This window comes from Psittacula echo (assembly GCF_963264785.1).
Source record: "Psittacula echo genome assembly, chromosome: 2".
In the NCBI taxonomy this organism is placed as follows: Eukaryota; Metazoa; Chordata; class Aves; order Psittaciformes; family Psittacidae; genus Psittacula; species Psittacula echo.
In genome coordinates this window covers 133,800,974-133,818,927 of record NC_137737.1, presented here as the reverse complement: position 1 = coordinate 133,818,927, position 17,954 = coordinate 133,800,974, and the positions used below count along the sequence as shown (strand labels likewise).

General features: G+C 38.1%; 1 protein-coding gene across 1 annotated transcript in view; it reads left to right on the top strand.

Moving 5' to 3' along the window:
* MMP16 (matrix metallopeptidase 16) overlaps positions 1 to 17,954 on the top strand; it is a gene marked incomplete at both ends in the record, with an annotated part of 189,149 nt that overhangs the window by 102,534 nt on the left and 68,661 nt on the right. Inside the window, one exon of the mRNA XM_080612015.1 lies at positions 4,651 to 4,773. Within this exon, the coding sequence (XP_080468141.1) occupies positions 4,651 to 4,773 (123 nt within the window). The remainder of the gene's footprint in view (positions 1 to 4,650; positions 4,774 to 17,954) is intronic.

Genomic DNA, 17,954 nt, shown 5'->3' with positions numbered 1-17,954 from the left:
TATGAACTCCAGGTCTTCAGTTCAGGCAGTCAAATTTGTAAGTTTTGGCTTCCACACTTCTAACTTGATAGATGTGTCACCCATGAAAGTTTTTACAAATGCCTCCATCAGTCTTTATCAGTGCAAATGGGGTGTAGTGCTATCTTGGTACTATCATTAAAATTTTGTGGTTTCCCACAAGCTGGTGAGCTTAACTCCTACTTAAACATTTAAGCAATACTTTTCTACAGCAAACATCCATGGCTGCAGCGTATATGAAGTGTTGTTAAGTCTGTGCTGTTAAACCTCTTCACACTGATTTATTAGTGTGGCTGATTTTCTCTGGATTATCCCATCTCTGAAAATTCATTCAGTATGCAATATGGTTTGTCTTGTATTAGTAGGTGTAAAACTTACAATGCACATCTAATTCTTTGAGTACAGAACTGAAAAATCAATTATTTCATTTTACAAGGACATGTAAGGATAGGACAAGGGGCAGTGGCTTTAAACTGAAATAAGGTAGATACAGATTAGATGTTAGTAAAGAATTCTTCACTCTGAGGGTGGCGAGACGTTGAAACATGTTGTCCAGAAGAGCTGTGGCTGCCCCATCCCTGGCAGTGTTCAAGGCCAGGTTGGATGGGGCTTTGAGCCACCTTGTCTAGTGGAAGGTGTCCCTGCCCATGACAGAGAGGTTGGAACTAGATGAGCTTTAAGATCGCTTTCAACCCAAACCATTCTATAATTCTGTAATTCACTGTATTGTTGTCCTGGGTTCAGCAGTAGCAGTAATTTTTTCCTCCTTCTTAGTAGCTGTTGCAGTGCTGTGTTTTTGACTTTCAGCCTGGGAACAGAGCTGATAACACCGATGTTTAGACTGACCAAGGACTTTCTGAGTCTCATGCTCTGCCAGGGAGGAGGAGAAGCTGGGAGGAAGCAGGGACAGGACACCTGGCCCAAACTAGCCAAAGAGGTATTCCATACCACAGCACGTCATGCCCAGGATGTAGAACTGAGAGTTCCCGGAAGGGCTACATCACTGCAGGGTGGGGTTGAGGTACCGGTCGGTGAGCGGTTGTATTCTTTTCCCTTGTTATTTCCTTTATCATTATTATTATTGGTGGTAGCAGTAGTGATTTGTGTTATACCTTAGTTATTAAACTGTTCTTATCTCAACCCGTGGGAGTTGCATTCTTTCGATTCTCCTCCCCGTCCCTCCAGGAGCGGAGGGAAGAAAGGTGGGGGGGGAAGTGGACTTCGTGGTTCTGATTTACGGCCTGGGCTTAAACCACGACAGTTCTTTTTGGCGCCCAAAGTGGGGCAGGAAGGGTTGAGATAACAACAGATCTGACTGAGGCACAATGCTGATTTGTGGGCTCTCAAAGTTGTTCTTTTTGATATCACAGTTTCTGTATGTCGTAGCTTACTTAGAGCCGGTATTTGCTGTGCTAGTGTTTATCAAGTGTGGGCCTTGGGCTAAGGTTCTTGTTTCATTGTACTTTATGGTAATGGCTTGCAATACTAGGGGGCTCCGGCAGCAGGGTGGGATGGACGTGGCCGTGGACTTGTACCTGGCCGTCCCGCTGCTCTTCACTGTCCTGGCCCTCGTCCTCGCCTCCGTCTTTGTGAGGCTGCGAGGAGCCGAGGGGGAGCGGCCCCGGGAGCCGGCGGTGGCCGAAGCGGCCTGGGAGAGGGGACCCGAGGACCAAGCGGCGGCGGGAGCGGGGCCGGAGGCCGGGAAGGAGGCGGCTGCCGAGCAGCGGGAGGAGGCGGCGGAGGAGCCGAGCCCCACAGCCGAGCCCAGCCCCGCGGCGGCCGAGAGCATCCCCCAGCAGCAGCCTGCCGAGCTTCGTGAGCCCGATCCCCAGAAGGATGCAGGAGACCACACAGCATTTCCCAGCAAGGCAGAGGAGGAAGATCTGGACTTGGAAAAAGAGAAGCTAGTGGTGAGAGAGCCTTCAAGCACAGCAGCTACAGACCCAGTGACAAGTACAGCAGCATCATTTGAGAGTTCTGAAGGTTTTGAATGGCCTTTGGGTACCCTTGGGACCTGCCTGCTGATTGTGATGGGGATCACCATGTTGGCACACACACAGAGTGTGTTCTACCCATGGCCATTTTGTCTGATCTCGAAAGTTAAGCAGAGTCAGGTTTGGGTCTTGTCTGGGTTTAGACAATACAGGGGGACCGAGAGGTTTTCCCCAAGGCTGGACAGTCATGAGTGTCACGGTGTGTGGGACAGTATAGGCGAGTATCTAATCCACTGGGCCCCTCCAGTGCTTTGGAAGCATCGGAAATGGAAGTCAGCTGTGTGGAGTCCCCAACGACAAGTTGCAGAGACTGCTGCAGGGGAGAATGAATTATTTTGAGCCTGATGGGCCCATGGCACTTCAGGCCATCAGGGCAGAGATGCAGCATAGAGATGGACTCATTATCGAGGGGTGGACTTTGCAATGGGCCTCTCCTGCTCTGAAAGACTGTTACAAGAGATGGAGCCCACCATCATGGACCGAATGGACTCAGCAGCTTTATAGGGATTGGTCCGTGCACTAAGATAAGAGTGCACTGAGATGAAAGTGATGGTATATTGAAAATGTGGGATCTGAGCATGACGTGAATGGTATGGAATAAGGGGTGGATACTGTCCTGGGTTCAGCAGTAGCAGTAATTTTTTCCTCCTTCTTAGTAGCTGTTGCAGCACTGTGTTTTTGACTTTCAGCCTGGGAACAGAGCTGATAACACCGATGTTTAGACTGACCAAGGACTTTCTGAGTCTCATGCTCTGCCAGGGAGGAGGAGAAGCTGGGAGGAAGCAGGGACAGGACACCTGGCCCAAACTAGCCAAAGAGGTATTCCATACCACAGCACGTCATGCCCAGGATGTAGAACTGAGAGTTCCCGGAAGGGCTACATCACTGCAGGGTGGGGTTGAGGTACCGGTCGGTGAGCGGTTGTATTCTCTTCCTTGTTATTTCCTTTATCATTATTATTATTGGTGGTAGCAGTAGTGGTTTGTGTTATACCTTAGTTACTAAGCTGTTCTTATCTCAACCCGTGGGAGTTACATTCTTTCGATTCTCCTCCCCGTCCCTCCAGGAGCGGAGGGAAGAAAGGTGGGGGGGGGAAGTGGACTTCGTGGTCCTGATTTACGGCCTGGGCTTAAACCATGACAATTGTGTAGTTTTTTTATACACACACACACTCCTCCTTTGTACTGTAAATATTCAATTTTTATTTTTTTTTTTCATTTGGACAAAACAAGATAGTTTTCTTCATTTTGCATATATTGAACTAAGAATATCTACCTGAAAAAAAATGAAAGATAGTTGGCTGGTTGAAGGTGTTTTTGAGTTTCTGCTAGCTGCACATGTTTTCAAAGGAGTCTACGTTCTGAGATGACATTTCAAATGACTTTTCTGTCATCCAGTCATACACACATACAGCTTCTGTGAGTATATTTGTTTATGAAACAAGGCTTAAATGCCAGCTTAATAGTCACAAATTCATTCATGGACGCCTGAATATAGGGTTTGACTACTTTTGTGGGTAAATACCATTGGAAAACTGTAGCTTTTACATCAGTAATTATTTGGCATGATGGAAATAATATCAGATGAACTGGAAAAGTAACAGAGGAGATTTGTCCTATGCAATCAATGTTTTTAATCTTACTGTCTTCCTGATGGTAAATTCTTCTGCAGCTATTCAGCTCATATAAAATAATACCTTCAGCTGAATTTTGTTCAGTTTTACTCAAACTAAATAATCCTTACTCTACAAGTGAGAAACAGTTCAATGATACTGCTGCTGAACTTATGCTTTTGAATTAGATTTCATCCTAATTTTGATGTATGTGGAATGCTGGCAAGTTCAAAGTTTTTGAAATATTGGAAAAAAAATTAAAATATTGAATGTCACTGTGAGAATCACGCAGTTCTGTGGAAAGCCTGATGCTGCTGCAGTGGTCATTTTTGTTGTTTGTGATTTAGAGCTTTTTCAGCCTGATTTTGATTTAAATATACTTAAGCAGAATTCTTAAGTTAAATATCTCTACTATGTGCTTACAGCTGCAATTAGATACTACTCATTGTGTGAAAAGTGTAAAAGAACTTAATAGTATCATAAAATTAGTAGTTTCAGTATCTTGAATTAAAAAAATAAAATTCTGGCAGTTGACTGGGCTCTCTGATTAAAAGAATTTGAGACTTATTTAAATAGACTGACAATGAGACAAAAAAGAAGAATTAGAGAATACAGAAATTATTTTAGGAACTAGTGCTTTGACTAATCTTTGTATATATGCTTTATCTTCACCTTCAGGAAGCAAGCTAGTAATATAGATTATAATTACCTTGAATGAATCAGTATAAATTATTGCTGTGAAATACTTGTCCAGTTGTGAAGTCTTTGTTCCGAGGTTATAGTAAAAGAAAAGTAGGAAAAATAGCAGCAAAGAAATTGCTTTCTGAAGGTCTTGTGATGCAGGGAAGTTCTACGAACTATCCATCTGATAAAAAGATAACCATTCCTTTTGTTAGTCATTGTTGCAGGTAGACACAAAATTGATAAAACTGTAACTTAAAAAATTATGATCTTTTTATTAATTAGGTTCGATCGTTATGATTTGTCTTTCATGTTGCTTTAACTATGTGGTGCTGTTTCTTGTAGCTGGATGAAGAAGCCTCGATGTGGTGTGCCTGACCAAACAAGAGGGAGCTCCAAATTTAACATTCGTCGGAAACGCTATGCGTTAACAGGACAGAAGTGGCAACACAAACATATCACTTACAGGTACCAAATATATTCATATAAATATAGAAATGCTGATTTTTAATTTAAAGTATATACAAATTTCTGAAATATCTTTCTTTTTTCTGAAATATCTGGGTATCTAGTATATACAAATTTCTGAAATATCTATATATATACAATTTTCTGAAATATTTTCAGTTTATGATTAAAATGTGATATAAAAATGCTGATTTGGATACCTATTGAATAAGATGTATGTGCTGCACAAGAACCAAGTTATTTTTGTGGATTAAAGTTGCATGCATTTAGTAACTGGTAAATTCTCTGAAGCTTTCAATATTGATTTAACACCCAATATTACCTTACAAACCTCTTGAAAACTTCTCAGGGAATATTGCTCTGAAACTAGGACCACTAATGAAACTTGGATCTCTAATTTCAGTATGTAAAACAAGTTATTGAAAGGAGTTGGCCTCTGCGAAATATAGGTGTGTACAGGTCTCTTCTAAGTACAAATGAATTTGATCATAATTTGATGAGTCACTGAACCAACCATTTCCTGCTGACATGATGATGGGCACAGGGGTATGTCCTGAGTGTACTTCGGTGTAACTCTTGAGTCTGGCATGTAGTTTGCACAGTATGTTGCCTACTGTCAAAACTGATCTTGCAAGGTAGATGCAATCTGTGTACTTGCTAGAGGTCTGACACACAAAGAAAGTGTCATGTACATAATATAAAATCCATAATTTGTCCATAATTTCAAGGATTCCAATACAGCCTGTTTGAAACTTTGCACAGCCTTATTGGGATTCCCGTATTATCTAACAACAGAAAGTTCTGAGGGGTAATGTAATTTGCAAATTCATTAACTGGTGCTATTATTCATAAACCATATAACTATTAAATTTTAAGTTCATAAGCTCTGATGGTCATATAGACTGTTCTTCATACCACAATGAATAGATAATTTTATTAGTAATCTGTGTCAATGCTATCTATGGCTTAAGTCTGAATTAGAAAATTCTAAGACATTACACACTGATATAACTTCAAGTTATAGAGAACTGACTGCCTTGCAATTAGTATGTTTAGCTCATATTGGCTGGAGTCCTTTATTGTTAATGTAAATGTAATGCATAGTTACTTACAAATGTCCACCTACAGCACTTAACATTTATCTGCATTTTAAAATTTAGTATATGTGTGTGTGTGCGTGTGTGCAAAATGTGACAAGGCATGCATGGTCACCTACAAATGTGTGATTTTTCTGTCACTCTGATTTGTGCAGTGTCTTGTTCTGTATTCCATTATAGGATTTTTTTACAAGTGTCTAAATCCCATCCCTTGTATATATTCTGTACTGTCACACAAGGCATTAATCATAATAACAAATAAGTATTAAACTATCAAGTAATCTTTCTCACTTTGAAGAATTTATAGCAGTTCTTCACCTCCTGCCTTCTGTCTTGTAAAATGTCCACTCTCTCACTTTGACAAGTCCTCCAGTCAACCAGATCTTTGAAGTTAATAAACCTATAATATTTTTTGAAGTGAATTACAATCCAAAAAGTATTTAAAGTACAAAGCACAAATGTTATTATATTAAAAAATAAAATATTAATCTTTCTGAATTAAAAAAAAAAAAACAAAAACAACTCAAAGCAAATAAGGACAACAATAACCAAAAAAATCTTTACACGCTTCTTGTTGCATGTTTTGTTCTTCCAAGCAATTCCCTGCTTACAGGCTTAATACCACTTAACTGAATGACTACTAAGTTGCTTTGTTCCCTAAAATTTTGATCATATCTCTAGTATCAGTTTTCTGCTTACTTTTTCTCGGTGTGACTCTCAGTCTCTTTATAATCTGCAGGTTTCCAGCTGCATTCTGTGTCTTCCTGTCCAGAACCTTGTAGTCTGAAGTGTGTCCACTAAGCAAGCTTAGTAATTCCTCCAAAGAAAAAAGTGATTTCTTGCTCATTTCAATGTCTGCTGCTTCTTCCACTTTTCTGGAACCAAAAGCACAGCCAAAACCCCCACAAAGCCACCCCCAAATCTAAGCCATATCCCCTCCGCTAACAGAAACACAGAATAAACAATAAAAAGGATGCCATCCATCTTGCATATGTTATCATGGGACTTCACTTACCACCTTTTCTGAGCAAGAAGGGCAAAAAAATGTGTTATGTGTTCATACCCATTATGTTAAAAAAAACCTGACACATGAGCAGAACTTGGACCTTACCAGCCCTTAATGGGCTTTCCTAAAGTATTTGGGTTTGGGTTTTTTGTTGTTTTTTTTGTTGTTTTTTGTTTGGTTGGGGGGGGAGTGTTTTTATTTTTTTTGTGTGTGTGTTTGGTTTTGGTTTGGTTTGGTTTGGTTTGGTTTGGTTTGGTTTGGTTCGGTTTTGCCAAGAATTTCAATTGGAGTAAAAGCAAGGCAAGCTTTTTAAATTTGCTTCTTTGTTGCTTACTTCAAGAAAATATTTAATGCAATACTGTAAATGGATAAACTCTTTTTTGGACTTTGTGAAATTTGCTGATGTAGAGCTCTTCTTTGTATGCACCACTGTCAAGTAGGTGTAATTCCTGCGCTGAGGGGAGTCAACTGAAAGAGACCAAAATCTACATTTACTATTAATAATTTTCTATCTGGCTGCTTAGTCTTGGAGTATATCCTCAGATACTCTATTTAAATGAAATAATTATCATTTCAGGCAAAGCATCAAGACATTTTTAATGGAAAAATATAATTGAGATTACATATAAATGCATTTTAAACTGTGCCTACCTGTGTTTTTACTCTAGCCTTTTTTTGTCCATCACTTATTTTTTCCTCAGGGTGCTCCTGACACCTGCTAAATTTGAATTAGTTAACATTGTTCAGAATATATTTCCTCTTAGATTGTTCCTGTAATCATGGATAAGAGGATCAAAACAGATACGCATGTCACATAAAATTTTTTTTCTACATTTCTATATTTTTAATTTTTCAAGCTGAAATAGCTCCCCAGAATTTCAAGATGGAGCTTCAAAGTGTCTTATTATTTTAATTCACAGTAATTATGTACTTTTTGGCCATATACTACGTTTTGGGCTTATGTGATAATTACATTTATAAAACTGCATTTGTGTGCAGACAGTATCAAAATGCAGAGTTCTAGTTTTGGGAACATCAGCATGGAATGGGCATTGTGCTTCATTGATTATACTTCCCCTCAAGGAATGCAGCTTTCTGCTTATTTGAGCTGGTGAATAGGGTGTTGGTTAGAATTTCTGTTTCTAATGAAGTTACACAGCAATATCACTTACTGGAACTTCTCTGCCTGGTATAGTTCATGCTGGTATGCCTTGTAAACATTATTAGTAATAATGTTATATACTGTCATGACTTTTACAAAGAGAGAAACAGAAAGTGTTTATACCAGCCAGAAGAGTATAGGAGTGAACAAGAGCATCTAGGATATATGAGAATTATAGCCATATTATAGAACAAACTACAAAGATCTTACTGATACAGTCTTTATTCTTCCTTAGTTTTTTAGACTGCATCAGGCTATGCAACAATATCCGTGAATCAATAAAGCAGTGAGCTTTGTAAAAATAAGACATAAATGTTTATATGTCCTTTTTAGACAAAGAATTATTGAATATGAAGTCTTTCTTATCAAGAATTCTGGGCATACTGTTCATAATTTTAACTCCAGCAGCCAGTTGATCAGATTATTCAGTCTGCAGAACACTTTTGTGAATAATACTGGAGAATGCTCTGTAAGAAGCCAAGTTTTGTCTTGAATTACAGGCATTATGTAGAACTTCCAAAAATCAAAATAAAATAAAATAAAACAAAAAATAAATTAAAGTATTAAAAGCTATTCAGCTTTTTTTTTGCTATTTTGAGGAAGGAAAAACCCCTAATTTGATGATTCAGCAATATGTAAAAGCTTAATTGCTGGAGGTAATTTAGCTGTGGATGGAAAATAGTTTCATCCCAAACCAACTAGAAATAATTTAATCTCTTACTTGATCTCACTGGACATTGGGTCAAGCCATAGATTAATGGTTTTTTCCTTCCTCAACAAGCTGGATGCATTCTGGATTTCAGCTCTCCAAAAACCTACGGAAGATGAAAGATTTCATAGAACCATAGAACCATAGGATAGTTAGGGTTGGAAAGGACCTTAAGATCATCAAGTTCCAACCCCCCAGCTATGGGCAGGGACACCTCACACTAAACCATGTCACCCAAGGCCTCATCCAACCTGGCTTTGAACACCACCAAGGATGGAGCATTCACAACCTCCCTGGGCAACCCATTCCAGTGCCTCACCACCCTCTCAGGAAAGAATTTCTTCCTTACATCCAATCTAAACTTCCCCTGTTTAAGTTTTAACCCGTTACCCCTTGTCCTGTCACTACAGTCCCTGATGAAGAGTCCATCCCTAGCATCCCTGTAGGCCCCCTTCAGATACTGGAAGGCTGCTATGAGGTCTCCATGCAGCCTTCTCTTCTCCAGGCTCAACAGCCCAAACTTTCTCAGCCTATCTTCATAGGGGAGGTGCTCCAGTCCCCTCATCATCCTCGTGGCCCTCCTCTGGACTTGTTCCAACAGTTCCATGTCCTTTTTATGTTGAGGACACCAGAACTGCACACAATACTCCAAGTGAGGTCTCACAAGAGCAGAGTAGAGGGGCAGGATCACCTCCTTTCACCTGCTGGTCATGCTCCTTTTGGTGCAGCCCAGGATACGGTTGGCTTTCTGGGCTGCGAGCGCACCCTGAAGCTGGCTCATGTTCATTTTCTCATCGACCAACACCCCCAAGTCCTTCTCTGCAGGGCTGCTCTGAATCTCTTCTCTGCCCAACCTGTAGCTGAGCCTGGGATTGCTCTGACCCGGGTGTAGGACCTTACACTTGGCATGGTTCAACTTCATCAGGATGGCATCAGCCCACCTCACAAGCGTGTCAATGTCCCTCTGAATGGCATCCCTTCCCTACAGCGTATCAACAGAACCACACAGCTTGGTGTTATCATCAAACTTGCTGAGGGCGCACTCAATCCCACTGTCCATGTCACCGACAAAGATGTAGAACAAGACTGGTCCAACACGGATCCCTGAGGGACACCACTCGTTACCGGTCTCCAGCCGGACATTGAGCCATTGACCACAACTCTTTGCGTGCGGCCATCCAGCCAGTTCTTTATCCACCGAGTGGTCCACCCATCAAATTGATGTCTCTCCAATTTAGAGACAAGGATGTCATGTGGGACAGTGTCGAATGCTTTGCACAAATCCAGGTAGATGACGTCAACTGCTCTGCCCCTGTCCATCAATGCCGTAGCCCCATCATAGAAGGCCACCAAATTGGTCAGGCAGGATTTCGCCTTCGTGAAGCCATGCTGGCTGTCACCAACCACCTCCTTGTTTTTCATGTGCCTTAGCATGCCTTCCAGGAGAATCTGCTCCAAGATTTTGCCAGGCACAGAGGCGAGACTGACTGTTCTGTCATGTTTAGACATGTCTAACTTTATGCTGTCCAGTTAAATGCATTAGTGCTAGCTGGGAGCTTCAGTATGCAATTAAAAATCCTCTCTGTCTTAACGATAAACTATGTTATTTCTATGATCTGAATGATCCGTATTGTGTGGAATATGGAAAGCGAATTTTTCTTAGATGTTTAAAAACTACACTGAAATGTTAGAAGATACTGAATTTAGAAAAAACATACAAAATACTGTTGATTCAAAGTATTAACAAGATTTTTTTAATAAAATAATAATTTTAGTGTACAGCTACAGAGGACTATTTAGAAAATACTTTCTAAACCAAGACATTGCCCCTTACTAATCCTACTTGTCACAAAGTGAGTATATGATGAATTTCTTTGGCTGCATTTTGCTCATGAATGAAAAAAAGGTCAGCTTTGTGTCCAAACTGAAATGATAATGCAAACTTTACATTATGATGACATTCACACTGAATTATTTTTCTAAATTTATGGCTATATTTTCAGCATCAAGACATGAGGATTGTCTTTTCACTAAAAATGAAAAGCAAAAATAAGTGGAAATAGTGATTATCTGGTTTTTGTCATTGATGCCGAGAACATCCTTACTTGAACAATTTTGTGAATAGCAGAAATGTCTAAAATCTTTATATGATAGCAATATTCTATGTTTTGATTCATTTATACCTAACTAATATATTTTGAAACATGCCAGAAGCATTCACAGGATTGGGCTGCACTTTAATGTATCTTTTTCCCTATGTACATATACGGCCTAGAAGACCTACAAATGGAAATGCCTAACTATATGCTTTAGAATCCTACCTTACCGTTTTAAGTAATTAAAAAATTTTGAAGTTCTTAGCTCCTTGATAGCACAGAACACACAGTACTATGTAAAATGTATGTAGATTTATACTGAGAATTTATGCCTCGAGATGTGGAAAGCTTTCTGAGTGATGTGGTGAAGAAGTTTTCAGGGTTCTGTAACAACAGATGTTTTCAAAATGACCCACCCATGAGTACTTTGCATTCATACTTACATGTTTTGCTGGAACTCTGATGATTTACAGCTGCAAATCTAGAAAAATAGTAATTTGAACAAGATACATTACTTGTTTTCTACAATAAAGTTCTTGTAAGCTGTTAGACTACCATAGGGCTTCAGTCCTTAAGGACTAATGGGACAGGGATTCCTGACACTAAGCATTAGCTTTTGTAGTAAGCATGAATGCAGAAATAGATGTTACTCAAGGCTCTATTAACATTCTTAAGTCATTATAACTGTATCTCCTACCAGTCAGAAATACCATAAAAGATGCAATTCTAGTGAACATAAGGATACACAGGAAAGTTTCCTCTGTGTGATACCTGCTAGTGTAATTTTAAGCACTGTTTAGGAATCTGAATAAAATGGAATGCTTCAAATGCCGAGTGTTGATTTAAGCATATTTATCTCTCTGTTAAAGCTTGGTGCTTTCCCAAAGTACAACTTAATGAAGGTAATACCTACCCTTTTGTTTAAAGAAATACATTAGTAGTAATATATACCTTAACATTTCTAACTTCTGAACAGAAGGAGGGAGAACATGTAAAATATACTTAATAAAAGGAGATTAAATTACACTGTGGTGATTCTAAAATTTATGCATTGAAAAAAGTCTATATAACTGTGATTGTGAGAGAGGATTCCTACTTAACAATCGTTTAAGCCAAATGGCTGTGCTCTTCCACAGTGTAAATAACAAAATAATGCTCTTCATTATATGTATTTTTAGTGCTTTCTCATAAAAATTTGAATATTGTAGAATATCCACTCTCATTTCTTTAGTATTTGCCTACTTCAGCAATCCTGAAATAATGAAATATTTTGATATCAATATGCTGTAAATGTAAATGCTTATGTTGCATTTTATTAATTTTAAATTACAAAGTAGTAAATTGTGACATGAGATACTTAGAACATCTTTCCTGTAAAAACTTTTTTTGTCAAGTACTTTGCTAGTCTTGGTTTTGTATCTTGCATAGCTCAGCTTTTGTCACTTTTCATATCCTTTTAATGAATTAGGGGAAGACTATTATCCATGAAACTAAAGAGGCAAGAGTGAATGAATTCTTATGAATTCTTTCTAAATGGCAGCAGTAGGTTGATTTTTAATGTGGTCACAGAACAATAAAATCAAAAGCAATAGTTCTGACTTGGGTTTAATCAGCTGGAGCAGGAGCTTTATGAACCAAGATCACATTTTACCTGGGAAACATTCTTAGGTTATAGCTACAGAGTTAGCAAAGTGAGACTGGAAAGAAGTTGAAGCTAAGAAAACCCACATCAGTGAAAGATTAATGAAGCAACTTGATGGAAAGTATCTCTGGAACAAGGATGGTGCAAAATGAAACATAGCTTTGGCCAGAGGTAACAATGAAAGTAACAATGGGATTAAAAAAAAAATTAAAAAAGCTTTCATCCAGTTTAGGTTTGATTTACAGCAATGGAAATGAGAAGGTAGTTTCAACAAATTATTCAAACTTAAGCTATGTTTCAATTAATTTTAACTGTTTCATATCTCATACAAATCTATAATTGGACTACTTCAAACAGATTAGTGACGGCATCTTTCTACCTACTCAGTTGAATTTCCTGCTCTTTTATCTTCTGTGTTCTTTATTTCTTTAGAATGGGATTTCCAATTTGTGACTTTGCTCCAAGAAAATCCTGGAATGTTTGAGAGAAGTGGTGTTAAAGAAATATTTTCCTCATTTATATTTAATGGATATATATATGTTCTAAACCAATTAAAATATCATCTTGCATCAGTATCATTACTTAGTGATTCTAAAAGTGCTCATTACTATCCAGTCAAATCAGCATAACAGGACAGAAAGATATTGTTAATCTTGTACTCTGGATTTAATGCAGAAGTGAGCATAGAAACAATTTTTAAAAATATTTATTATACACAGTGGAGAATAGAAGTATCAAGGTCTGCAGGCCATAAAGTAGTCTGTCACTGAGTTATTAAAACTCTTGTGGAGTCCATTACTGCTAAGGTAAGCAGTAGTAATAAGCTTTATGGATTTCAAGCTTCGTCTAGCCTTTGCTGAACCACCTCTTGGGTCTAGCTCAGCTCTGAAGGTTTAGTTTTATATGCAGAATTGTAGCAATTTACGTGAAAAATATAACGAGCTGTTCTACTGACAGCTCAGGAAGGAAAAAAGGAAACAGTGATATTTAATGGAAAATACATGCTACTTAATGTACTGTATTTAAATTTCAGATGACTGATTTTACACAGCCAAGTGAGGTATATCCTGACAGCCTTGCAAGGCTCTTGAAGCTGTTGCAGCCAAAAATATGTCACTGAAACATGGATAATTTTTTTTGAGGATATTTTAGTGAAGGAGGGAGAGAGGAAGGAAACCCCAAAAATTTTATAAAATCAGTAGGACTCAGATTTTCAGAATAACAGTCCCCAAAGAAGAACTCCTCAGGCATCTGTAGAAATAGTAAATCAGTGTGAAAAGAGCTTATCAGTGGTGAAATCTTGTTCTTCTTGTGAGAGACGTGGATTTAAAGCTGTAATGCCTAAAACAACTATACGGTTGAAAACCATGTTTACATCGAATGTCAAAAATAACCACAAAATACTGTATTTGACTGATGCATGTCTCTGTTTTTCTATGAACAACGGTTTTCAAAATTGATACAGAGCATCACTCAGATTACTAGCTTGTAAAAAATTTGCACTGAAGTGTTTCATCTTATAGATCATCTTTTGTTTACTAGAATGCTAAATCACTGCTGATTTAGTCAAGGTCAGCATTGGATCTTTCTCTCTATTGAACATGTTTTCTGTGAAATAATCACCAGACTTAGAGGTTAGGAAAATAACACTTGGCAAATACTGTTTCTCATTGTGATGGCCTTTGTCTAATGCTGCCACTTTGCAATAAGAGTGGTTCTCAGTTGGCATGTCCTTCATTTATTTTTATTTGAGCTCCATTATCTGTACGTGTTGAGCATAAGATACCGATTTCCTCTTTTTTTGTTACCAGTGACAGTTACCACTATTTCATGTGACTGTTGGCTTTAAGATGTTGAGCCAAATGTAACAGGAAAAGTGTTTATGGAAAACTTTGCTATCGCAGTGATATGTCTAAACTGAAGACTTTTAAGAGATGAGTCCTAGAATCTTTGGTAGTTGATAGATTGTCTGTAAGGATTCATCTTCTTACTGTACTTTCCCTTTGGAGGTTATATAATCCACATAATGAAAGAAATATGAAGTAACTTGGACTTCATATGTCTACATTGGTGAATTATTTAAGCAAAGTTCCCACCTAGACACCTTCAACATTCGTGTTGCACACACTATTGGAATTCGCCATTTTAGGATTGAACATGTGTTGTGTTAAACACATTAAAATGGACAATTATTTTTTCTGGAAATACTCTTATATTGGAATAACTAATGATTTATTTTATTTCTTTTAGGGCTATGTTTTTCAGTGTAATCTTGCCCTCTCTGAGAGGTTGTTTTGGAAGCCAGAAATCTGTCTTATTATAATACAGACTGTATGCTTTGAAAAATCTTTCTTCTTTGCGATTAATCTTGAGATTCATTGCAAATAGGATACTATTTTTAAAGTTATTCAACAGCTTGAACCCCCTAGAAAAGGTTTTCCATCATAATTAAACACCCCTGTGTTACTGTGTGTGAAACTAGCACAATGGCTCAATTTTTCATTTGTAATCAATGACTAAAACTTAATTCTGTGCACTGGAAAAGCAAGAAAATGTGAAGTGATAAGGTTGAAAATGTGACTCAAAACCCTTTTAGACCAAGTAATTCATCAACTTACCACTCATACAAAATTCTGATCTGTTTTTATCCATTTCCTCATATCACATATACTAGCATAAAACCATCCTTTGCTCTGTTTCTGTAAACCCAAATGTGTGACTTTGATCCATTATTATGATTCATAAATACAAACCAATAAAATAAACCTGTATCTTTTAGATGAACTTTTCCTATGTCAAAATGCCAGTTACACTCTATTTTCTATGAAAGCCTGTTGATTCATTTGCTGTATTCATTATATGTAGTGAATAACAAAGGCTCATGTAGCGATATGTCAAGAAGGAATGGTTTTGCACTGAGAGAAGGTAGATTTAGGTGACATTAGGAAGAAATTCTTTACTATGAGGGTGGTGAGGCACTGACACAAGTTGCTCAGAGAAGCTGTGGATGCCCCATCTCTGCCAGGTTGGATGGGGCTTTGAGCAACCTGGTCTAGTGGAAGGTGTCCCTGCCTGTGGCGGGAGGTGGAGTTTAAATGAAATGATCTTTAATGTCCCTTCCAACCCAAACCGTTCTATGATTCTATGAGCTGCGCTTGAGACAATTTACATGGTTTAGAGAGCACACTGCAGGATTGATTAAGAGCAAATTCCTCAGCATTGTAAGTGGTATTCTTAGCATAGCAATAGGTTAACTGTTGTCAGGTTTTCGGTAGTGGCAGTGTAAGTATGCCTTTGTGAGATGTTTTGATTTGGTTGCACATGACACTCTGGTTGCAAAATACTGTACACTGTCAAGGGGCACAGGGTGAGTAATTTATGAACCTGCTAACTAAAACATCTCAAAAAAGTATTTCACAAAGGAGGGGCATTCAGAGAGGGTTTCTGCAGGTACTGGTACTAGGTCCAGAGCATCTAATATTTTTTTTAAACACCTGAAAATCAACACAACATCAGTCATAAAATTAGTGGTGAGTGAATAGATATGAAGAGCATCACACAAAGCAATTTGAATCACATGATATTTACATCATATAAGGTAAGGCTATGCCTACAGATTGGAGGACTTTTTCTCTGACTGCAAGATCAGTACAGCAGTACTTTGTAGTTTTGACAGTCAGTTTTAAAGAACGTTGCAAAATTGGAGTAAGTTCAATGAAAATGGCAGAAAATGTTGAATAGGATGGACAAAATGTCTTAAAAGATTTAATGAGTTCAAACTTTTAATTTCAAAGAGACAACAAAAAGGTTATGATTTTGCACTGCAGAAATGTCTTTTAAATGTCTTTTTTTCAGGGGAAAAAAGTATTCTTCAAGCTCCTGTATGTGAAAGAGAAAGGCAGAATAAGAACCAATGTTAACAGCCTGATAATTAAGGGAATAGGGACAAGTATGTAATGACTGATTAAATTGTCTTTGGAACAAAAGATCAAGGGAAAGAGTGGATTCTCTACAGTACACTGTCGTGGTTTAAGCCCAGGCCATAAATTAGAACCACGCAGTCTACTTCCCCCCCCACCCTTTCTTCCCCCAACTCCTGGAGGGACGAAGAGGAGAATCGAAAGAATGCAACTCCCACGGGTTGAGATAAGAACAGCTTAGTAACTAAGGTATAACACAAATCACTACTGCTACCATCAATAATAATAATGATAAAGGAAATAACAAGGGAAGAGAATACAACACCTCACCGACCGGTACCTCAACCCCACCCCGCAGTGATCCAGCCCTTCCGGGAACTCTCCGTTCTACATCCTGGGCATGACGTGCTGTGGTATGGAATACCTCTTTGGCTAGTTTGGGTCAGGTGTCCTGTCCCTGCTTCCTCCCGGCTTCCCCTCCTCCCTGGCAGAGCATGAGACTCATAAAGTCCTTGGTCAGAGTAAACATTCTGACCAGCAACTGAAAACATCGGTGTTATCAGCTCTGTTCCCAGGCCGAAAGTCAAAACCACAGCGCTGCACCAGCTACTAAGAAGGAGAAAAAATTACTGTTACTGCTAAACCAGGACATACACAATCTATTCGAATCTGTTTTGTTATCTTTTTGGAACATACATACTAGCTAAAAAGATAGAATGCCTTGGTTAAATAGCATTATTGGACGCTGTACAAGAATATTTTTGAGTGGAAGTCAAAATAGGCAACTTCATGTTTCCTACATGAACCTGTGAACAAAATATACATGTCAAGTCAAATCTATAAAATTAGATTTGAAGGATTTATTTCCACTTACATTAACTAACAATACCATATAATCAAGCACATTTAATGCACTAAGTGAATGAATCATTCCATGTTTATTCATGAAAATATTTTCATTTTCCACTAACATGTCATGCTGTGATAAGTTGCATAAATCTTACATATACTCTAGAACTATGTAATTTCAGAAATTTATGCTGGACATTCTGTCAAGCACATGTCAAATGAACAAAGACCATCTGACTGCAGCAGTTTGAGAACAGACACAACCCTAACAGAGATTTTTCTGGTCATACTAATTGAGTAAAAATGACAGAAGAAATTGGATAGGTCTAAAATTGATTATTGTCGTTCTTTTCTTGAATTCAATAACAAAAATTTAAGTTTTTTTAATGATGATTCCACTATAATTTGCTAGTAACTGTGATTCTGAATGAAATTGTAATTCTGATGGTTTTTTGCGTTCCTCTTATGTGTGTCATTTGAAGAGGTAGTGGAGACTGAAACTTCTATTTAAATATATGTTTCTGAATTAGTAGATAATTGTGTTCTATAAAATTTTTTCTCTGATTAATTCTACAGTTTTAGGCAAGATTTATGGAAGTAATCAGATCATAAACGGGCATCTTAGCTTGTATTGAAATAAAAAGGCTTTGTTTCTGATAAGAAATTCTTGCCAGTCACAAAAGCAACAAGAACTGTTTTT